The sequence below is a fragment of the Vulpes vulpes genome, chromosome 6 (genome assembly GCF_048418805.1).
Source record: "Vulpes vulpes isolate BD-2025 chromosome 6, VulVul3, whole genome shotgun sequence".
Taxonomy (NCBI): Eukaryota; Metazoa; Chordata; class Mammalia; order Carnivora; family Canidae; genus Vulpes; species Vulpes vulpes.
The window spans coordinates 45,693,696-45,718,701 of record NC_132785.1 but is presented as its reverse complement, the minus strand read 5'-3'; the positions used below and the strand labels follow the sequence as shown (position 1 = coordinate 45,718,701).

The following is a 25,006-nucleotide window of genomic DNA, read 5'->3' as shown; positions in this document are numbered from 1 at the left end:
CATATTTACACATGTTTTGATGGATGTTTGGGTTTTGATATACATAGTTCTGTAGTACTGTTGTGTCAACAAGGAACAATTACTGGGTATAATGAAAACATTTCTTGAGATTTTGTTGAAAAGTAGAAGCTTAACTCTACATTAAAACTATGAAGAGGTGATTGTACGCTGTACTAGCACTAGTAATTAGAAATGCATTCCTTATATATAGAAAGTGGCACAAATATAAATTGTTCAATTCACATACTGGAAATAACCTATAAACTGCATATAATAGCTTTATCATTTATATGAAAAAATGAACTCTTGAGGTTTAATTCAAATGAATGGTTCAAGTAGCAGTTTAAATTTTGAATTCTATGAAAAACTGTCAGTAAAATAAATTTTAAGAATTTATTATGTAGGCAGTAACATTCTTTTCTGGGGAGATAGGAGTCTGGTATATTTGATTCCAGACAACAGAGTTTGTCAGTGTTTTTTTATGTATATGTATGTGTATGCATGTAGACAGTACATATGTACCCTGATGAGTTTTCACATTGTTGATATGTGACGTTTTCAAGCCAAGTAGCTTGATGCATATCTCAACATGTAAGGCAAAGAAAATAATGTTTGTGGCTGGAGTGGAGGGTTTTCTGTAGGGCTCTATGTGAATCATAGTCTGAATTTTAAGATGCCTTGACAACTTGTCTGAGGAATAGAGATTTGAACCTATAAATTGTTGGCCTCACCCAAGGTCTGTGAGTGGGTTAGTGGCTGTATATCATGTAGCTTTAAGCGAAACAAGAATGTATGTGTATCTTTCCTCTTCGAAAGTGTCATTCCCATTTGGTGGGTTTTCCTGGAAATCACCAAGGTTGATTGTGCAATACAGTTTATGTAGTGCATGCATGGTATTATGCCCTTGACTGCTTCCTGCACAGAATCTTAATGTTTCAGACTTCTCTCTCCTCTTTGTGGTCACCTGAAGATGTTTTGTGGCAGAGGACTCCCTAGTCCTCTTGCCTTACCGGTCCCAGTCAGCATCCGCATTAGCATCTCAGGATTGGGAAGCAGGACACCCTGTTCCGTTCTGGTCTTTAGTGGGGCAGTCCTGGCCTTCTGGCTCTGCTGCTTTCATTTCAGTTCAGTATACACAGTGATGCCAGGGCCCCAGGTTTACTGGAAACCTGACAGAGTTTCCTGGTCTGATACGTTTCTCTGAGACTCTCCTTCTGGAGAATTATGAAGTTAGTGAAGCCTGCATTGAGTGATACTGGAGGTTAAGACATTAACTCTCAACCTGCTCTTGACCCTCCAGAGGTAAATACTAGCCTTTCTTTGCTTTTTAATTCCTTCGCTACCAAGTGCTCTAGGTAAGATGGCAGAATCAGACATTGTTCTTGGTGTTTACACCATTGCTCTATTTTCTCCTACCCCTGCATTTTGTGGTCCTCTCCGTACATGTAGGAAAATGAGCTTTTAGTGACTGTCTCCAGTGTTTGCATGCTCACTGCTCCATTCTTGGCCTTGCTGTCTTTCCCCACACTCTGTCCTGATTCTTCCTAGGCTGCTTCCTACTCCTTGCCCTTGTTGCTATTTTATGATAATACACATGAAGTAAACTGATAAAATAGGCCTCAAATCGAATGGTTTGGAAAGACTTAGGAAAGGCTCCATTAAAAAAAAAAAAATTATGGGATCCCTGGGTGGCTCAGCGGTTAAACATCTGCCTTCAGCCCGCCCAGGCCATGATTCTGGAGTCCTGGGATCGAGTCCCACATCGGGCTCCCTGTGTGGAGCCTGCTTCTCCCTCTGCCTGTGTCTCTGCCCCTCTCTCTGTATCTCTTGTGAATAAATAAATATAATCTTAAAACAATTAGTAATTAGGTATGGTAAGGCAACAAATGAGGAGGGAGTAGGCAATTGGAGAAATACACGAAGATTCCGTGCTGAGAGCCTCACAAGTGTCTCACAAGTTACCGGTGATTGATGTTGAAAGATCGTGAGACACTCTGATACCAGATCTGTACCTGCTTTTATTTTTTATTTCTATATATTTTAAAAAGATATTTATTTATTAATGAGAGACAGGCAGAGACACAGGCAGAGGGAGAAGTAGGCTTCATGCAGGGAGCCCGATGTGGGACTCGATCCCAGGACCATGACCTGACCCAAAGACAGACACTTAACTAACTGATCCACCCAGGCATCCCTATGCATGCTTTTAAATTAAACCCACACTTTCAGGTTTTGTATAATTTATATCTGTATTGGCATGGCTTCCTGGTGATCCCTGAGTCTCATGTTAGGGGAGAAGCAGCAGATATCAAGGACAGGAACCCTAGGAGAGCATAGGAAACTTGCAGGGACACCATAATGTCTAGTTTGACATTTGGCATCAGGAGAGCTAAAGATGGATAGGTATACAGAGGAGGCAGATGAAAGGGAGACTCACGTCTCTCGCACAGGGATTTAGATTTGGAGTATTGGTAGAAAGCTACAGAGCAGGACAAGACCCATTTTGTTGGTGGATTTTACCAGATTTGGGTAGACAAGAAGAGGCACTTGTTTGCCCAAGTCTCTCTTTGGGACCTAAAGGTAATGATGCCCAGTGTAGCTGGTGAAAACCCTTGATTCTGATTAGTAAGTCTACACCGTGGAAGAGCCCTCCTATGCCCCCCTCCCCCAGTGATGTCATTCAAAGGCCCTGTCCCAACAGAGGGGCAGTCATGAAGTTTGCATGCCATTGTGTATGCCAGCTCTTATTGGTCCCAGGTATGTTTCGTGTCCAGCCAAATTATAGTTGATGGCCACGTTGGAACTGTTCACAATTCCAAAGGAGGAAGGAAGGCAGCATAAAAAAAATAAATTCTATCTATCTCTTAAATGTGATTGTACCTATGGATTTAAGCACCCTGGGAATGTTTTTTTGTCATTTCTCTTGGTTCTCTAGGAAAAGCTTCTGTTTTAGTGATGTGAGGGTTGAATGCGCTGCTGTAATTAGGATTAGATGTTAATGGTATCATTTATAACATAAATAGCTCTAGAACCTCTGGGTGGGTGCAGTGGGAATCTTCCCCCGGCCCCGCCCGGTAGCCTGCCTTTCTTAGTTGGCTCCTATCTCTACCTCTTCCTGTCCTTGCCCTCTGAGAGTACACACATTCCTTATCTGTAAAATAGAGAAAATGGTATTACTTCACAAGTGTTATTGTGAAGACAAAATGAAATCATTGTAATAAAATGGTTAGCACAGTGTCTAAGTACATGTTAAGCACTAAATAATGGATAATTTCCTTAGTTTTATTTATTTTTTAAGATTTATTTATTTAGTCATGGGAGACACAGAGAGACAGGCAGAGACATAGGCAGAAGGATTGGCGGGAGAGTCTGATGTGGAACTTGATTCCAGGACCCCAGGATTGTGCCCTGAGCTCAATCACTGAGCCACCCAGGTGCCCCCAGTAGTTAGTTTTCAAGTTGCTACCTATTTCGTAATGGCATTATTTTGCATCAAAGGAATTGTCACAGAGTTGTTGGTCCCATGATTATCACCACTTGAGCTTGTATCACAGTGATTGTATGATCCCCCACACTTTTACTTTATTTATTTTTTTAAAAAATGATTTTGTTTTATTTGTTCATGAGAGACACAGAGAGAGAGGCAGAGACACAGGCAGAGGGAGAAGCAGGCTCCCTGCAGGGATCCTGATGTGGGACTCGATCCCGGGACTCCTGGATTACTACGCCCTGGGCTGAAGGCAGGCGCCAAACCACCGAGCCACCAAGGCATCCCCTCCCCCCAAATTTTAATGGGTATTTTTGCATACAGACTCATGGAATCATAATCTGTTAATTTTAAAAGAGAGCATTGAGCACTCTATATTTTATTTTTTTCTATATTTTATATTAACAAACTTAAGACAATATCTGAAGGCTCCCCCTCCATAATATTTGAATAAGGAGTCTCCTATATTTAGAATTCATGTCCTGAAACGATTACTTCCAAGAAGTCTTCCAACTCGCAAAACAAGTAAAAACAAAGGTTAGAGAGGGAAGTTTGACTTAAGCATTTTAATGTTAAAAAAAAAAAAAAGTGGGGCTCGTTGAGCATGTGAACTTGCACACAGCTGTCCTCAGCAAAATGCTGTAATTTATTGACAAAAACTGAATTGCAAAAACCTTTCTTCCCCACACACCCCCTCATCCAAGAAAAGAAAAAAAAAAATCAACAGCTTGACTGAGCTTAAATAACTGACTTTTCATATCCTTTCATGGAACACAAAGGGCTAATCCTTGAGGCCACTTGAGCCACCAATGCAGGCAGTGGTGGGGACCACCATGGAACGTGTCATTCCCTCCTCAACCACACACAAAACACATTGACTGCAGCTTTATGAAGTGAAAATGCCCGAGAAAAAAGAAAATGTGAAGGAGGTGTCCGCAGTCATTTCTTTCCAGAGGGGGAGCGAGAAAGAAAAAGCTGCTGCATCTGGATATTGAGAACAAAGCCAGCCTAAGACTTGGGTACAATAGGTTGGGTCACTTGCTTTTATAGAAGCAAAAGAGTGGAACTGCCTTTACTTGTCTCAGTACCACTGACCCTTGAATTGCATTGTGTAGAGATGTCAGGGAAAGTGTGTAGAAAGCATTCCAGCCTCTTTCATTGAACAATGACTTTGTCATTTTGAGATTTCTATGGTGTGTTGACCCCTTCCCCCACTCCCGCCCTGAAATCCCCATTGGACAAAGGAGATTGTTAGTTAGGCAGCCTTGCCCTCATTTGGAAGATCTCTGTTTTACCGACTCTTTAAAAGTAAACTCCTCCATTTTAACCGAATCACACTGTGCTTTCACGCTTTTAAAATCAACAAAAGTGTTTTAGCCAGAGCCGCGGCAGGGATGGAATATTCCGTGAAGGTGCCAGTCCCTGCGATAATGATTCATGCAAAGTGCCAAGTTAAAGTGGGTTTCCTTGTTTATAAAAGGGAGCATTGATTATATGGGTTACTGGAAATATTTATAAACACTTGACCAATAGGTTCCTGAGATCGCGGTGATAAGGTTCACACAAGCCCACTCCTATGATTCCTTTACTTTTTTTCTTCCTCCCTGAAAGATGAGATGGTTGTTTTCCTTCCCCCAGCTTGGTGGTTAGCACGATTAGAAAAGAAACCCCCGTCAGCATCAGCATAGTGACAGTTAATCACCGGGGACCCTCCCAGGCTGGCAACCAGTGTTCCAATTTGTCTGTCCCAGCATGTGTGCTCCAATGATAATGTTTGTAGTTTAGCAAGAAGCTAATTAAGACCTAAAGAAAAAAAAATAAGGATCTAATTTTTATCGAGCGTGATGGTATGGTGCAGAGCATAGAACTTTACATTATGGCATTATTGGATGATGTCCATTGCAAAACAGAGGCCACTCACAAGGCTTTCTCGAGAGCCTTGCTCGCTTGCATCGTTAGGGATGATTAAATGGGCAGTTGTTGCTAGGGAGAGGAAATAGCTAAATATTTACTTAGTTTGAGGACCTTTAGAGTCTCCATATGCTGTTCATGATTACATTCCTTCAATTCTAGCTACTTTATGAGTTTTCTTGATAAGCTGAACAAGAAAGGGATGGGCTGGAGAACTTAGATTTGGTTTTAGAAAAATCTTGCACTTGGTATTTACTGTATGGATTTCTCTCTCAAATCTGATGTGGAACATGATTAATTATATTCTGTATTGTCTTCTGCCTTTGAGTTTCATGACTCACTTGTTTCTTGGAGTCCTTTCTGTGGGTTCATTGATTTAGTGTTCTCTGATCGTCATTTGCATTGAGTCACGAAGCAGATTAGAACATCTCTGGCGTTGAAATCAAGGGCCAGATATGCCATACATCTACAGCAGATATGCCAGATGTGGCTCCGGAGCCACGTTTTGTCTGAGGCCCGCAGTCTGGCTACCATGAGACCTCAGGTGTGCCTTCCCCTTCCCTGCCCATAGTGCTCCCCAGGAAATCATCTTGCAACATTATGGTTGTATGTTTACACGTTCCCAACACCTGTCTGAGCATGATCAAAGAAATAGGAAAGGAATTCTGTGTCATAATTTTCTTTTTGCCGGTTGATACTTTTATTGAGATATTGTTTGTACTGAATAGAATATCTGTTTTTTAGTAATTTGAAGAATTTTGATAATCATGTGTCTCCCTTTGACAACTACTGAAAACAAGTTGTAGAGCCTTTCTATCACCTTGTACAGAAAGTCTCTCTTGTTCCTTTATAGTTAATTTCCAGACCCCCACACCTCTTGCATTTCCACTGACCTAGAAGCTACATTCTTATTTTTGGGCTACATACATGCAAATGGAATCAGTATGATATGTGTTTTTCTCTGGCAGTTGCCCTTTTGTCAGCATCTTTTGGGGATCCATTGTATTGTATTCACATTCTTCTTTTTTTTTTTTTAAGTGATATTCCACTGAATGAAGATTTCACAAGTTGTTTATTCCCTCTTTGATGAACATTGGGATTGTTGACAGTTTTTAGTAATGAACCTTCTTGCACGAGTGTTGATGTGCACATGTTTTTTCATTTATTTTAGGTCGAGTACCTAGAAATGAAGTTGCTAGGTCATAAAGTAGGTGCATTTTAACTTGAAAGGGTTACCAGAAAGTTTTTGAAAAATAGTTGGTGAGGCCAGCACGGGTGGCTGAGAGGTTTAGTGCTGCCTTCGGCCTAGGGCGTGGTCCTGGAGACCCCAGATCCGGTCCCACGTTGGGCTTCCTGCATGGAGCTGGCTTCTCCCTCTTCCTGTATCTCTGCCTCTCTCTCTCTCTCTCTCTCTCTCTCTCTCTCTCTCTCTCTCTCAGTGTGTGTGTGTCTCTCATGAATAAATAAATAAAATTTAAAAAAAGACTGCTGTCTTAAAAAAAAATCGGTGAATTTTATATACTTACCAGCAATATTTAAAAAAAGACTGCTGTCTTTAAAAAAAATAGTTGGTGAATTTTATATACTTTCCAGCAGTATGTGGGTTCCACCTGCTCTACATCTTTGCAACAATTGGTATTATCAGTCTTTTTGATCCTCACCTTTCTAGTGGATATTGATTTCATTGTGGCTTTTAATTTGTACTTCCCTATTTGACACTGAGTTCCTTTTCATGCTTTTTTTTTTTTTTTTTTTAATTTATTTATTTATTCATGAGACATGGAGACACAGAGAGAGAGGCAGAGACACAGGCAGAGGGAGAAGCAGGCTCCATGCACGGAGCCTGACGTAGGACTTGATCCCCAATCCTGGGATTCCAGGATCACCCCTTGAGCTGAAGGTAGATGCTTAACCTCTGAACCATCCAGACGTCCCTTCATGCCTGCTCATTGGCCATTCAGATATCTTCTTTTTGTGAAATATTGGCTCAGATCTCTTTCTGATTTTTTTAAACTTAAAAAAAGTTCTTTTTATTTTTGATTTACAGGAATTTTTATATATAAAAAAACATTTTTTTGAGAGAGAAAGCACCATCCCATGGGGCAGTGGGGAAGGTCAGAGGAAGAGGTAGAGAAAGAGAATCTTACATAGGGTCCATGCTGAGGATGGAGTCCTTCACAGTGCTCCATCTCAGGACCCTTAGCTGAAATCAAGAGTTGGGTGCCCAGACACTCTTAAATATATTTCCTAGTAGTTTAAAAAAAATAATACTAGTTTAATCTAGGCTTTTGTAAATAATTTTTTTCAAATCTGTGGCTTGCCTCTATATTTTGAAAGGAGAGCAAGTTTTAATTTTGGTGAAGTTAGATGTTACTTCCCTTCCCCTCCTCCACTCCTTTTATGGTCCATCTTTTTTGTGTCCTGAGAAATGTATGCCTATCTTTAAGAGGTAGGAAGAAACTTTCTTGTTTTTCCATTTTAAACATTCAGACATATTGTGTAAGTTTTTGTGTATGGAATGAGTTTGATTTTTTGTTTCTCCCCTTTTATTCACATTTTTAAAAAAGACTTTTGTGCTTTTAACTTGGCACCTTCATTAAAAATCATTTGACTATATGTGAGTAAATCTGTGTCTCTTTATTTTGTTCCTGTGATCTGTTTATCTGTCCATATACCCACACTGCACTTGTGTTATTATACATTTTAGTAAGACTTGAAATTTAGTAAGTTTATACTGGTTTGTCAAGATTGTTTTGATCATTCTAGATCCTTTAAAATTTAAATTTTATTTATTTTTTAAGATTCATAAGAGGTGGGGAGGAAGGGAAGGGAGTCAGGCAGGCAGGCAGGCAGGTAAGCAGACAGACATTAGCAGAGGGAGAAGCAGGCTTCCAGGAGCCCCCGTGGAGCTTGATCCCAGACCCCAGGATCATACCCTGAGCCAAAGGCAGATGCTCAACTGCTGAGCCACCCAGGCATCCTGACTATCTATATTTTAGAAACATTTCAATTTGTTTTTTAATAAAAGCCTGGTGGGATTTTGATTCTTTATTTTCGCTGTAGATCAATTTGAGGAGGCTGTGATTCTTAACTATATTAAATGTTTCAGTTATGAATATGGCTTATCTCTTCACTTATACAGGCCTTTTTTAATTTTAGAAGAGTTTTATAGTTTTTGTATTATAATTTTGCACTCCCCTGTTTGTATTTATTACTGATTTGATGTTTTTAATTCTATTTTGGGGATTGTTTTTAATATATTCCAATTGCTTTTTGCTAGTGTGAAGAAATACAGTCAATTTATGTATATTGACGTTGTGTCTTTGAACTTAAGAGCTCACTTTTGCATTTCTTGGAGGTGGTGATTCTTTTGTTTTAATTCTGCAGAATTTTCTACAAATACAATCATGTACCTTGTTCTTAATGATAGTTTTACTTCTTTATTTAAAATATGTGACTTGGGTTTCCTGGGTGGCTCAAGCAGTTAAGTGGCTGCCTTTGGCTCAGGTCATTATCCTCTGGGGTCCTGGTATGGAGCCCTGCATCATGTTCCATGTGGAGCCTGCTTCTCCCTCTCCCTTTGCCTGCTGCTTCCCCTGCTTGTACTCTGTCAAATAAAATCTTTAGTGTAATATAATATATGAATTGCATTGCCTTTTCTACTGCTGTAGCTAGAGGGCTAGACCTTCCAGTACATGGTTGAATACAAATGATGAGATAAGATCGTCTCATCATCTTAAAGCAAATCTTTTAATGTTTTTCCATTAAGAATGATGTTTACTGCAAGTTTATGGGTTAGATATCTGTACCAGATTTAAAAAATATTTTTATTCATTTGGTGAGAGTTTTTAGTTTTTTATAAGAACAAGTGTTGAATTTCAACAAATTTCTTCTGCATCTCTTCAGATACTTGATGATTCACATTTAATTTTTTAACATTATCCATTATACTGATTGATGTTTGCAGGTTAAATTTACCTTATATTCCTGGAAGAAATTCCACCTGGCCATGGTTTGACATTTTCATGTATCGCTACATTCTATTTGTTGATACTTTGTCAAGAATTCCTCTTCATGAGGGATAGTGGCCGGTAATTTGCTTTTCCCTTAAATATTTTGTCAACTTTCAGTATCAGAGTTATGTGGGCCTTATAAAAACAAAATGGGAAGTATTTCCTCCTCTTGGTGGCCATTTTTGGGTGTCTGCATTTTAGGCAGAGGTCCTCAGTTAAAGTAATCTGTTGCTGTGTTTGTATTTTATACTTGTGATTAGAGTCCGTAATCAGTTGATTTGAAGGAATATTATCTTTGCTAATCTGTTTGGGCCTGCTTCAGGCCCAAGTTGAAAGGCCTTGGGAGTTAATGCTTCCCTAAAGAAAAAGAAATTCTGCCTGTGAATAACAATATCTCCTACCCAAGAGTTCCAGTTTGTCTTTCAAACCATCTGCCCTGTGGATTTCTGGCTTGCCTAGACCAATTTGATTTTAACATGAGCATCGTTTTTATATTGTTAGATTGAATTTATTCGTATATTGGTTAGTGTTCCCAAGGCAGTTTGTTTCACAATTTTTCTTTTAATTTCTTTGTGTGTTTTTTCTTTTTTATCTTCTTTTTTGTTTGTTTTGTTGTTTTGGTTTTTTTGTTTTTGGTTTTTGTTGTTGTTGTTGTTACGCACGTGCATGGGCTCAGGGTGGGGAAGGAGGAGCAGAGTGAGAGAGAACGAGAAATTTAGTGAGGGTCCACGCCCAATGTGTGACTCAGTCTCGTGACCCTGAGATCATAACCTAAGCACAAATCAAGAGTTAAACAGTTCAACAACTGAGCCACCCAGGCACCCCTCTTTATGTTGTTTTTATATCATGATGATGCTTGACTCAAATTCTGTGGAATAATTGAATATAACTTTTTTTGCACAACCTATTTGTGAAGCCATCTGGGCCTAATACTTCCCCGGGAATTTTTATATAGATTAAAAATTTTAAATTGATACAGAACGAATCAGATTTTCTGTTTTTTCTTATGTTGGTTGTTGTACATTGTTTTTCAAGAAATCTGTCCATTAAAATTTTTTACTATAGTGGTACCTGGATGGTTCAGTAGATTTTATCAGACTCTTGATCTCAGCTCAGTTTTGATCTAGGTGTCCTAAATTCAGGCCCCATATTATGCATCACACTGGGCAGGGAGCCTACCTGAAAACTAAAAAATAATTTATCAGTACAATGTATAATCTTTTCTTTCCACCTTTATTTTTTTGGTGCCTTTTATATGTAGCATATATATCAACTCTGGCCCTGAATTTCAAAGCTCTAACACTGAGAAAATGTAGAAAGGAAGCTATTGATCAACGAGATATGCTTAATGTAAAAAATGGGAAAAAGTGCACTATGTTTTCTAATGTTTTCTATTATGTTAGTTAATGAATTGTAAGCCTGAAACCACCACGCACTTCTTGGGAAGTTAGCTCTGTCCCAAGATTAAGAGCCAACTGAAGGAAGAAACACCAAGTCCCAGAGCTGGCATGGTTGTGAAAAGATCCCAGGCCACAGCAAATGGAGGGCTTAAGGAGTGATTAGTATATCTCCAGGAAAGGATAAGTTTAGAAAAGTTTAATCTTTTTAAAAAAAATTCATTTATTTATTTGAGAGCGAAGAGAGGGATAAGAAGAGAATAGATTAAAGGAGGGACATAGAGTGACAGAGAAGCAGGTGCCCTACTGAGCAGAGAGCCTGATGCTAGTGCCCACGTCTTTGGGATCATAACCTGAACAGGCAGACACTTTACCGACTGAGCCACCCAGGCGCCCCTAGAAATGTTCCATCTTAAGTAGAGTTTGTATAGATTCATGACAAAAATAAGATATAACAGTGTTCCTGAAAGTTCTGATTTAACAGAGGTGGCTGGAGTTGGGTGAAGGCTGAAGGGACAAGTGACAAAGCGGGGATCTGGGAACCAGATTTAATCTCTGAGCTCCCTGAGACATGCAGGATGCCATGTATATCAGCACGTCACTGACACCTGCAGATGTAATACAGACCAAAGGTTGGTGTTAAGGGTAAGGAATGTATATTTAAGCACCTTCCATATTCATCCCATTGCTTATACATATCCAATCATTGAAGAGTTAAGGAGTAGGTAAAATGTAAGGAGTAGTACATTTTAGTTGTTAATACTTTGAGTTTTGTATAGCCTGTTCAAAATGTTACTGCCTCCACAAGAATCTTGTATTAGCCAGCAGCACAATCTATGTGATAGTCATTTCATTGAAACCTTATTTTTTATCTCCTATGTTTCCAGAATAAATAGGTAGAAGAATCTTTCCTACACCCACATCAGTAAACAGCTTACTGATTAAAACCTAGGCATCATTTTTCCCCCTCTTTTTAAATCAGAAGAAAATCTTGCCGTGTTTTCTTGCCAAGAAGTGAATCTTGCTTTGTTTATTGCACCCAAGTCATATCTTCTGCAAAATCAGTAATCGTTTAAGGCAATCTGGACGATTTGTACTTATCAGAACTTGGAACAGAAGTTATAAGAGGCTGACAGCAGGATTCAAAGCTTTGAAATTCCTTTGAGGTGTTAGCAATCTTAATGATACTGATTTTCATTTTTTTAATACTATAAACAAATAATAAAAGTACTGTCTACTGAGTAAGTGGCCCTGTGATTAAATACATATTTAGCTTTGTGCCTAAGAGAAGTCTTAGAGCAAGCAAGAGTTCAAATAAGAATGGGGTGAGCCAGAAGTATGGATGACATATTTATTTGCATAAAATAAGAAATACATTTCTACTGCTGTTTATAGAAAACATGTTCCTTGGCATAAGCTTCACAAAGACTAGCAGCAACAGAATCCCATGGAATTAAGTTTAAAGTAAATTGTGGGTAGATACCTAGGAATCCCTACAGGGCTAGAAGCAGTTGGGTAGTTAAATGCCAAACAGACAAACTAGTCCTTTATTTAGTATTGGGCTTGGGAGAGAAATACATTAAAATCTGTAAGATTCGGGTTAAAAGATGAATTCTAGAGGAGACCACATCCCGTGGAAACTGTTTTCACCACCATCCAAATACGAAGTATGTAGAATAGTCTTAATTTTGTGTTTTGGGGTTTTATGCATTTATTAAAGTTAAATTTGCCCTCTTCCCCTCCTTCCCACCAACCCATTTGCTTCCTGGGCTTAGACCTCATCAGACTTTTGTTTTCTTATGTAAACAATATTTCCTAAATCAACATTTGTTTATGTGTTCCATTAACAAGCATTCTTGCGGCTTTTTTCATGACCAGCTCTACTCTTAGCCAAGCAGGTTCCTTATTCCCTAGGAGCTAGGAATGTAGGACTGGGCATCTCATGGAAGAGACCAGATACAGCCACAAGAAAACTGGAAAATGCGAATAACTGGGAAAACATTAAAAAGGGGTGTATTTAGGTATTAAGTTTTAAAAGCATGAATATATGGGTGGCAATATCATGCAGAAATTACAAGAACAAGTTAGCCCCACAATGACTCTGCATTATCTAACTTTGGGCAAATCCCTAAACTAACCTGAGCATCAGCATTAGCTTTCCTCTTTGTGGGTAGAGGTGATAATCCCTCCTGCTCCGATTGAATGTGTGGATGAAGTGGCATAAAGTGTGTGAAATACTGAAGAGATGGACACATGGCAAGCCTCATGAAATGTTACTGTTGGTATGGGGGCCATTAGGGCAATTGTACCTTTCTTTGGTTAAGTAGCTATAGAGGTTTTCCTCAGTATTATTTGCCATCCGACTGGATATAAAGGAATGGCTTTTCTTTCAAGATTTGTAACTGGGCTGTTTTTCAAATAAAGCAGTTAACTTTTTTGGTAAGAATTGTTTTATTTTCCTTGATTTCTTTTGTAAACCGCATTAACAGTTCATTTAGTTTTCCTTGTGGTTTATTAATCAAAAAGAGCAGCAGCTTGCAGGGCAGCTTCCTTTCTGATGAGGGTAGGCTCCTTGCACATCCATTCTACAGGTGATGGTGAGGAAGTCTTCCTGGCATCCAGACCAGCATGCTTGCTTACCAGGAAGGCCAGTCTGGAGTGTACAGAGTGAATTTCCCGGGATTTACAAGCCCACAAGATCTATGTTTTGTATTTCCCTTGATACTGAAGCCAGTTCATCATGCATGAAATAGAAAATGTCACATTGGTCTCTTCCTTGACCATACTGAATAATCTGGCATTTGGTTTGGTGTTGTTCATTTGAGGACTCTTCACCTTTTTTGTTACTCTGCCAGACGTGCCGAGCAATTTCAGGGCAGGAAGTCTTCACCTAGAAGCAGAGAAAAGAATATGGATTGAGAAAAGAAACATCTCATAAAATGTTGAGTTGTGTCCATTTATCCTGAGGGTATCAGTCTTTGGGAGGCCTACAGGTGGCACAAAGATGGAGAGGACAGAAAATGTATTACATATGAGCTCTGTTGGTCATCTTATTTCAAACACGCATATTCAAAACAAAGTAGACCTCAGATATGAGAGCTGAAAAAAAGCCACAGCCTCTTCGGTGCGTGTGACATCATTACGACATCTAGGGACAATATCATCTGCTGTGTTGTGTCCCTGGGTACTGCTAAGGTGTTCAGTGGTCAGAGTGAGCCATATCTCAGGGTTCTAACTTCCATGATATTTTTAAGATTCGTTGGGTCTGTTAATGTATCATCCCTTCTCTTCTTGCCCCTGGCATCCAGAGCAGGCTGAAGGGTAATGATAATGGTACTTAGGATGTTTTTTTCTCTAAGCTCAGACAGCTGACCACATCATAGACTTGCTCTCATTTAATTTCCACTACGTCCCCTCGGCCTTTTATGTTGGTGAGGTATCCCAGTAAAGATGAAATGGTGAAATACGTTACCTTTCTTGTTAATGTTCAGGAGGGCTGGTCCTAGACCCTGTCAAATAGCACAGTGCTAGGCTTATGTTGTTACTCTCCTGGTCTAGGTTGATATTCTCTGTAAGCCTCAGAATTACTCAGTATTAGAAAATGTTTTGTGTCTTCTCAAGTGAATGATTTCATACAAATACTGTTTATACTTGTTCATGTGGGTTCATAGATTTCAAGTCAAATTCCTAACTGCTACGTTCCAGTTGGGATGCAAGCATATCAAAATAATGATCAACTTTAGATCTTGGGCATCAAGACGTGAGTCGCGTGCTTCTGAGTCAAGATGTTTCTTGCTGTGTATATATTAATGTCTTTTCTGTGCCTTCGTGTGATAAGAGGTGCAGAGGCAGTGACTCGGCGGGTTGGTCATCACATGGGCTTGGAATCTAATCAGATGGGTGGAAGAGAGTGTGTACCTTGGATTAGAGACTCCTTGGAGTTTCTGAAAATATGGAAGGAAGAAATGAGATTAGCTTCAGGGAAGGGATAGGTATTTCTTTTGTACCAGAATCTTTTGTTTCCCCTTCAGAATATTAGATTTTTTGCGTGAATACAGTTTTTGTCCTTTGTCAACTTCACTAAAGAGTTTGGCTGCAGGGGTTGCCTGGCTGGTTCATGTAGTAGAGCCTGTGACTCTTGATCTCCAGGTCATGACTTCGATCCCCAAATTGGGTATAGAGATTACTTAAAAACATTTGATAGCGGTAAAAGATTCACATATTATCTATAGATACTTGTGTATAACTGTAAATCTGTATACAGTGTATTTTTTTCCCCCAGTATAACAACTAATTCACTATGAGGCATGACCCACAAGTAGAAAGAAGACTCTTTCAAAAAGCATCTTTGAATTGCTTCAGAATTTGGGGACATCATATCTGAAAGACCTACATTGAGAGTTTCTGAGAATAGCATTTACTGGGTCTTTAATGGGTACCCAAGGAAAGAGAGCCCTGTGTTTTGAGCTTACCTCTGCTGCCCAGGTAATAGGTTAGACATAAGAGATCCTTACCTTAGGGAGAGCCAGATAATTGAAACTGATGAATATTGTTCAACCAAAGGATGCTATTTGGCTGAAAAAATTGTAAATTTGAATTTTTTCATGATTAACATGATTTCAGATTTTTTTTTCTCTCGACAACTATTAGGGGCAAGCCTAATAATTATTTAATATGAGACATTGAAAGAAATGGAAGGAACCCTTCTCATGAGCATGAAGGAAGAAGCTTGGCTTCCTAATTGGTGTAGGAAGGTTAATCCAGTAACTGTAAGAAATTCGTCATCTGTGGGTATAAAGGGAGAGAGACCTGACAACCCTGTTTTCTCCATTCATGGTTGGATTCTGTTCCTTCAGAATTCCATGCATTTTTTTACTTTATGGTTTGTATGGATACTATAGTAGAGACTGGCAGAAGTTGTAAAATTGCACATGAGTCTACATCAAAATTATGCAGTTTGTTTCACCGGGGTTTCTGTCCATAGATTCAGAGTTCTATAAGTTTCCTCTTTCCTCGGCTCCTCTCGCTTGCATGATTCTTTGCACAGGCACTGCTCCTGACTTTCTCCATAACACAGCAAATATCCCAGGAGAATTTGGGACCACCACTTAACCTCCCGTCTTTCATATCTCTTATCTGTAAATGGAAATGACAGTTCCTACTTTTCTCATTCATAAGCTGGTTGTGAGGATGCTCTGAGAAAACTGATTTGAAATAGCTTTGAGATGATAACCTGTGTCTCTGTAAGGCATTAGCCTGTTAACCCTTTCCTCGGGGACTCCCTGGGTCCCACTGCCCTGACTGGTGCCGTCACGAGGGCACTGGGCCCTCACTTTCTGAAAGGTCACAGGCCAACCTGTGTTAAGCTTTGCAGCATGGCTTCCTCTTGGGCAGTGTGTATGTGTACTGTAACTGGTACTGCAAGTTATTCGTCACTGCTCTTTGTTTGTTAAAATAGCCTGTGAAATTCAGTTGTAAGTTGCAGAACCTTCTAAAAAGTATTCATGGATTCTTTCCTGTCTTTCAACAGTCCTCTGTGCCTTGTGCACATTGTCCTGGGGTTACAAACATGGGAGACCTTGGCCCATACTCTGTGAATGTGCCCAGTCATACTACTCAATGACCCCACTGTCCTAGCAGGCATATGCAATGTGTTGATTGCTTTCCTATCACCTGAAGTTACATACCATGATACCATATTATACATTTCCTGAGAATGATGGATACTTCAGTCAGTCAGCATCATCCAGTGACTTAGCTTTCTATGCTGCTTGATTTTTTTTTTATTAGACCAATATCATTTTTCAAGATAAAACTACTTCATGGGATTAAAGTCATGTGCAGGGATCCCTGGGTGGCACAGCGGTTTAGCGCCTGCCTTTGGTCCAGGGCGTGATCCTGGAGACCGGGGATCGAATCCCACATCGGGCTCCCGGTGCATGCAGCCTGCTTCTCCCTCTGCCTATGTCTCTGCCTCTCTCTCTGTGTGTGTGTGTGACTATCATAAATTAAAAATAAAATAAAATACAAAAATAAAATAAATAAAATAAAATAATAAAAAAATAAAATAAAATAGTCATGTGCATAGAACTCCACACCTGACACATGGCACCTGCTATTGTTGTCATCATTAGCCTTTAAATAGTTGTTTTAAGTATTTATCCTAATGATAGAAAATTTAATGTACAGATGACAAAATTTAGTGTTGTTTTGGAAGTAAAACCATTTTTTGTCTTATTTTCATTTGGAATATTTATTTTAGAAATACGAATCTTGTCCTGCAAAAATGAGGCATCGAGGATCAGCCTTTTTTTTTTTTTTAAATTTTATATACTTGACATGCAATCTTACGTTAGTTTTATGTGTACAATAATATAGTGATTCTTCTACTCTATACTTAATCCATGTGCTCACATGTTTGGGACCGTTTGTCACCACACAACAATATTACAGTACCATTGACTATTATTCCCTATGCTACAACTTTCATCCCTGTGACTTATTCATTCTTAATTGGAATTTTGTACCTGCCACTACCCTTCATCCATTTTGCCCAACCCTCAACCTCTTCCCCTCAGGCAGCCATCAGGTAACTGTATTTATGAGTCTGTTTCTACTTGTTGTTTGTTTCATTTTTAGATTCCACATATAAGCAAATTCATATGGTATTTGGTTTTGTCTGACTTAATTTCAAATAGCATAATGCCCGTGAGGTATATCTATATTGGCACAACTGGCAAGAACTTACTCTTTTTTGATTCATCTATTGATGGACACTTGGGCTGCTTCCGTATCTTCGCTATTGGAAATACTGCTCTGGTAAAAATAATGGTGCATATATCTTTTTGAAGTTAATGTTTTCCTTTTTGGGGGGTAAGTACCCAGTTAGTGGAGTTGCTGGATTACATGGTGTTTCTATTTTTAATATTTTGAAGAACTTGCATTCTGTTTTCCACAATGGCTGTACCAGTTTATATTCTCACCAGAGGTACATGGGAGTTCCCTTTTCTCCACATCCTCGCCAATACTTGTAATTTCATGCTGTTTTGATACTAGCCATTCTGAATGGTAGAAGATGATGCCTCATTGTGGATTTTGATTTGCATTTCCCTCATGATTAGTCATGTCCAGCATTTTTTCATGTGTGTGTTGGCCCAGATGATAAAACTTAAAAAAAATTTTTTTAGGCATTGTATGCCCTTATCAAGTCTTTTCATTAGGTTTTTAAGAAATATCAAACATTTGTTGCATTGTATTTCTGTTCTTTGTTCTTTATGTTAGGCATGCTGATAAACTCTGAAATTCCTTAAGTAGGGTTTTTAGAGGAGAAATTAAGGACATATTAAGGGGCTCAAATAAGTCAAGAATATTTTCCTGAGCAATATACAGTGGACGTTATATTGAGGGCAAGCTGAAACCTATCATGATGGCTAATGACAGGCTCCCTGGGCTCTGAGATTTCTGCCTTGCAGTCTTGATCAAGTTGCTTTACCTCCCTCTAGGCTTCATTCCCCATCTGTAAAATGAGATAATACTGGTATTCCATAGGACTTTTGAGGGTTAAATGAATTAATACATGTGAAATATATAATGCGTAGCCTTATACACAGTGAGCACTCAGTAAATGTTAATTGCAAATAGAAAACCAAGAAAGAAGAATTGCCACTTTAAAAGGTAAACCCTTAAAGTTTTCTAATGAATTAGTAATTAGCCACTTCTTCTTTATCTCTAAGTATCTACTTGAGTCTTCTGGATTCCTCATCTGTGATGTCCACTGGCTGATTTCTCTGATAATATCTAATGACTCATGTTAGTTTGGGAATCAGTTACTGTTCTGAGTCTCAAACTTTCTCATTCGTTAAATAGGGAAGATTGTACTGGTCTCTCCTAGGGCAACTAAGCATTTCAATAGAAGGGATATCTAGAATTTTTTTAAAAAAGATTCTATTTATTCATGAGAGACAGAGAAAGAGAGGCAGACACACAGGCAGAGGGAGAATCAGGCTCCATGCAGGGAGCCCGAGGTAGTACTCGATCCCGGGACTCCAGGATCATGTCCTGGGCTGAAGGCGGCGCAAACCACTAAGCCACCCAGGCTGCCCCTAGAAAGTTTTTATTGTGTTTGACTCATTGCAAGTATGTAATAAATATAATTGGAGCCACCTATAAAATTCTATTATTTCTTTGATGGCAATGCATTCCCTGCCATTCCCATAATTTTTTTGGAACAAAGGAGTTGAATCCTAACAAGACAACCCATTAAAGTCTATGTTTGAGTGGAATTCTTCATAAGAATGCCTCTGTATATGTTTGTGCTATTTCAGACATTTCTGCAAGTTCTTGGTGTTGTTGGAGTGGCAGTGGCAGTGATTCCTTGGATCGCAATACCTCTGCTTCCCCTTGCCATCATTTTCTTCATTCTTCGGCGATATTTCTTAGCAACGTCGAGGGATGTCAAACGCTTGGAGTCTACAAGTGAGTACATAGGTTCTGAGGTTGGGATGGCTTTGTGGGCTCACATCCATTTATGGTGTAGTTAAGGAGACCACTGAAACGGTATAAACTCTTTCTTCCAGGTATTTTCTCCTAGTTAATGTTAAATAATTAGTGGCATATTATGGCCACCATGATTCAGTAGGGCCCTTAGGGCAAATGGAACTGGTAGCCTGACACTTGCAGCTTGTAGGGTAGCACAAGAAAGGACAAAGGATGTCCATCTGTGCAATAAAGCTCCAGTGGAATGTGAGCACTGTGGAGAGAGGGCCCATGTCTTTTTCACGACAGACTTCCTAACATAGAACAGACAATAAATGTTTCTAAAGAAATATTTCATGTTCAATATTTCAAACTAATATAGAGGGGAAAATATGAAACATTTCTTCCATGGAAGGTTCTAGAAATGGCGAAGAAAGGAAAAGATTAGGGAAAGGAGAAGACTGTGTCCTATGTCAAAAGTGATACATTCCAAGAATATATTACTATCACATACTCAAAAAAAAGTTGTGGTTGTTTAATGTTCTGAAAAGATTAGCACTGTTATTTCAGTTTTCCTCTTTATTATCACTAGTATTTCCAGTCATGGCACCATGTTTGAAGTCGTGTCGTCCTGTCCCCGTGTCCCTAGCCCCTGCTTAGGCTATTCCTATAATTGGATCCTGAATATAATTCCATTAGGAGGACACTGGAGAGCGTTCTGTTCAGTATACATTTATTGTGTTTTCTATTCAACTTTTAATTTTGGAATAATGGGAAAACATGGTTAATCATAGAGGATGAGGTAATTCAGAGCTTATCTCATTGCTTCACTATCATATTTCATTATGAATAAAACAAATGCTAATTATTCTCAGATTGCTATATTTTAAGAAAAAGGTTATAAAGACCTAACCATCAAAAAAGATATTTGTATCAGAAATCTTAGCTATGGATAGTTAGTGTAAATAAAAAAAAAAATTTATTTATTTATTTATTTGAGGGAGAGAGCGAGCGAGCAGGAGTGGTAGGGAGGGGCAGAGGGAGTAGCAGGCTCCCCACTCACTAAGCAGGGTTCCTGATTTGGGGCTCAATTCCAGATCCCAGGATCATGACCTGAGCTGAGTGCAGATGCTTAATCCACTGATCCACTCCAGTGCCCCTTTATTGCCAATTAATACCATCTTAGCTTTCTGGAAACCAACCCTAGAAGAGAAACCTGTTGTGTCTCATTGTTCTTCAATCTACCAAGTGGAAAAATACAGATCCATCAGGACACAGGAGTTTTTGTTTTGTTTTGTTTTGTTTTGTTTTGTTATTACATGTGTGTTTCTTTTTAAATAAGTTTTGTTTTGTTTTAGCTTGTGAGGTTTGGGGGAGGGAGGAGGAGAGAGAGAGAGAGGGAGGGAGAGCGTGCGCTCCTCACTGAATTTGAAACCCAACACAGGGCTTGATCTAATGACCCCGAGATCTTGACCTGTGCTGAAATCAAGAGTTGGATGCTTAACAGACTGCACCACCCCGTTCTGATGAATAATATTTTTAATTTATTTTAATTTATTTTAATTTATTTTAAATTTATTTATTTATTCATGAGAGACACAGAGAGGGAGGCAGAGGCATAGAGAGAGGGAGAAGTCAGCTCCCCAGAGGGAGCCGGATATAAGAGTTGATCCTGGATCCTGAGATCATGCCCTGAGGTGAGGGAAAACGCTCAACCCCTGAACCACCTGGGCATCCTGAATAATACGTTTTTAAGAGGAATTTATCATAAATATTTGCATAAAGGACAATGGGTATCAATTTCATAAAAGCTATAGGATAATTTTTTAGTCCTCAGAGAACCAGCTAAGCCACTTCCTGTTCAGGTGTGTTTCCTTGGCAAGGCAGCACAGTGTAGTGCAGATGTGTGGACCATCCTGCTGATGTGATGTTACCATGGCAGGACTTGGAGGAATCCCCATTCTCGTCAGTCTCTAATGTAGACACCACGGTTTCATACCTATTGTACTGGAGGTCTCTCATGAAATGGAATCTGTCATCATCAATCTTCTTGCAAACGCATTATCTGGTTTATTAAGGTGACCTCTCTCGAGTAAGAGATTTTGCCTGGGACAAGGGCCCCTTCCCATCCATTTGGAAATGGAGAGGAGGGGACTTCCTGAGTGTTTTTCCAGGAAACAACATAGGATTTTCCCAGGGCTTGATCTTGAGATTTTGAGAACATTAGCCTGGCCACTGTAGAATATTTGGAAATATTGTTGAATATTCCTGCATCCCAGTAAGCTACAACAATACATTAAAAACGATATTCTTTCCTCCATGCACCCAGATAACCAAATGTTCGCGGCTGGTTGAGTAGAACTGTTGTCCTCTATTTGGCTTGTCAATCTGTACTGTAAATAACAATTCTCTTGTTTTCTCTAAGCAGTAAGTGATAGTATTTCTTGAGGCCACTATTGGACCCACCAGCAAAATAGAGGATGAAAGTGGGAATCCCCAATTGCTGTGGCTACAAGGCATAAATCTGCTTCCTCCTTGTGCTTTGAAAGGACTGTTGTAGTTCTGAGGATGATTTTCAGTTCATACCGCCTAGATGCTTCTGAAACCTCAGGCCGACCTTTAAGCCACTTTAATGACAAATGTACAGTTGATGATAATGGTTTCCCTTTTTTCCAAAAGTGAGTATAGTAGCACAGTTCAGTCATAGAGCAGTCCATAAATCCCGGATCTGCTTGATTGCATATTTCAGGCTAGCTGTCATCATTTGGCACTGCCTGGTCTATGAGGCCACATCCACATTCTGTGTGTAAGGAACGGATCAACTAGTAATGTCTGCAATGCTCATCGCAGGGGATGGCTAACCATGTGCTAACTGTTGCAGACCATAGAAGCTCAAGTCAGCTGGTGTCCTCATGCCAGATTTCTAGGGACTTTGTTCAACTAAAGGTCATTGATAACCGGTCCAATAATAGATACGGCTGCTGGATATGCAGTAAGTATGATTTTGGGGTTTCCTAAATGTAAACTGCAAAGCCTGGAGAAAACTGCATTTAGTCACAGGTTGGCATCTTGATTTAACCTGATTATTCCTCCTCTGAAACACTGTGGCAGTGATTGAAAAGCACAGCCTTGGGAGTAAGAGCTGGGTCAGACCCCCAGTTCTATCAGTTGGGGTTAATTCACTTCATTTTAGCCAGTGATCCTCATCTTACTGCCTACTTTGTCCTCTAATATATAATAGCCCTTGCCCTCCGAGGCCATCATGAGGATCATTTGAGTTGCTGTTTCTAAAGTTCTTCTGGCCACTTGGAAAGATGCTAGACCCTTGAAGAATTAAGAACATAACTATCAGCAGGCCTCACCTAACCTATATGTTAACCTATAGCGGGGCTGTCAACTAGGTCCTAGTGGCAGTTCCCTGCCCTCTTTCTCTTGGGGAGGGTTTGCAATCCCATAGAGTCCTCAGGGCCTTGGGACACATAGCTGTCATTCTTGTGAAATGTACAGTTGCATTTGATTGTCACTTCTGGCTAATGCCATGGGTACTGTAGCCATCTACTTCAGGATAGGCAGCTGTCATTTTGAGGAAGAAGACATTGTATTGGGAAAGAGAATAATATACCGGAGGCTTAGCACTCCATTATCCTCTGTGCCAGTTAATTTTCTTTGAAAGACTCCAGTTTACTTATCCTAGCATCCTGTTCAATCCTAAGTGGGGTGTAAAGGAAACAAGATAGTTTTTACCAGGTACAGATTCCTGCTGTCCTACTGTCACTCTTGGGTCGGAGGTATAGTCAGTGATGTGTTCTCTGAGTTCCCTGGTATTCAAGGCTGGGACCATCCCTGATTTCTGAAGTCACCCCTACCCCGAAACCCTGCTGGAGGAGATCAACCACAACCTTAATCTCATGAGGGAAGCCAGTTAGGATGGCCACACTGAAGCATTTCATTCAAGGACTCTACTGGAGTGAATAGCCACATATTCCTTCCTTCTCAGAAACGCTATTTGTAGTTAGACTTTTCATGTCCCTTCTTTTGCTCAACAATTGAGAACATGGTTCTTATTCAGTTCTCTGTGCTTTCTGGAGCTGGCTTTGTGGTACTTTTTTGATTGGGTCATGGGCCTGGAACTCTCCTGAGTCCTCCTGGTAAGCACCCTTTTTCCACATTAACTGTGTTTTCTGGGGCCAATTTGGACATGTTCTGAGGAGTGCCAAGAAGGCCTGTTCAGAGCTTTTAGACTTTCTTATTTGGAGCACGAACTCATTCCCTAAAAGTACAAATTTAAAGGAAGCTAGAATGCATTGAAATAAAGGTTACCCAGTATAATCAGAGAGGATTGTACGGATGCTAGAGCACAAATGTACAACTAGACCATCCTAACTGCCACCAAGTCACTGAAGGCTCTTTGTCTAAAGTAGATACAAGGGGAAATGTTAGGTCATGGCTATGTTAAAAGAAGGTTTTTTCCTTAAAACAGCATTATAGGCATGTCCCTGGTCAGATGGGCCAGTCAGGAAAGAGGCCCACAGCCCAGCGCTTCCCATCTTCCATGGGAAAGCCTTCTCCTTCCCTGCTTGAAGAGCCTTGGGCTCTAATCTCTTAGAGGAGGTTCTGTGTCTCTACATTTATACCCAGCATCCCCTCCGCAAATGCAGTATCCACACGCACAAAAGTATGGACTGCAGCCTCACACAGCCTTCGGATGCTAGGCTGAGGAGTCAGGCTCCAAAGTTATTTTGAGGTTTTCCCTGAATTGTTTTTTCCCATCATTTTATAAAACACCTGCAGCCTTTCATGAGATAAGTGATCTGCCCTCTCCTGTACACTGAGCGCTTTTACTAACATGTCTTCTCTAGCACATGCAGAGGCAACAACATGGTCACTCAGTGTTAACCTGCTGATAAAGCACAAATAGTCCCTCGTTCCAGAGCAGGTCCCAGGCTCACAGCTGTGCCCCTTACAAGAGCAGCTGGTCAAGGCCCCCTGCCTGATGCCCAGCGCCTTGTAGCCCACTTCTTTCCTGATATGCAGGAGCCAGACCCTGGTGCGTACAGTCCGTCAGCTCCTAGAAGAGATGGCAGGGAAATAGATGGCTGGTCATAGGACATCAGGCCCCAAACCGACATGAAATTATTCAGAACGGAATGGCAACTGGTGGTCAGGTTCTAGATGAGTGATTGACGATTGTGTCACACAGTGACCTCCAAACACCATGTGTCTAGTCTAGCAGGGCAGCTTCTCCCCCCAAAGCCGAGACATGGCTGCACAGGACCTGTGGGCACAAAAGCGCAGTGCAATACCCAGGGTGTCCACTATCCCTGGAGATTCTTGGCGCAACAGCAGGCATGGGGAGATGGTTGGCTGGCTAATTATCTTACTAGTCACTCACCTGTTATATATTGAGGGATATGCTGACTTTATCCCAGCCCTGAGTCAATAGTTGAAGGTGGAGATGGACAACCAGTCATAATTCAGCGTGGTGAGTACTCTTTGCAGAGTTAAATTCAAGAACATTACTACTCAAAAATGAGTATACCAAACAGAGTTTCCTCCCCAGAGGGCTGTGAGGGAAGAGTTATGGAAGGAGGCTCTGTCTGAGGGGAATCTAGCCAGGGTTCGAACTTGAATGTTCAAGAGAAACTTCCATTTTCGAATCATTAACCTGAAGCATGTTGTGACCAGGAGGTTGAGGGTTGGCATGTGTTTTCCTTTCCAGGAGA

At 40.1% G+C, this 25,006-nt stretch overlaps 1 protein-coding gene across 1 annotated transcript in view; it reads left to right on the top strand.

The window, feature by feature from the left end:
- ABCC4 (ATP binding cassette subfamily C member 4 (PEL blood group)) overlaps positions 1-25,006 on the top strand; it is a 246,631-nt gene that overhangs the window by 171,063 nt on the left and 50,562 nt on the right. Inside the window, exon 21 of the mRNA XM_072760858.1 lies at positions 19,133-19,283. Within this exon, the coding sequence (XP_072616959.1) occupies positions 19,133-19,283 (151 nt within the window). The remainder of the gene's footprint in view (positions 1-19,132; positions 19,284-25,006) is intronic.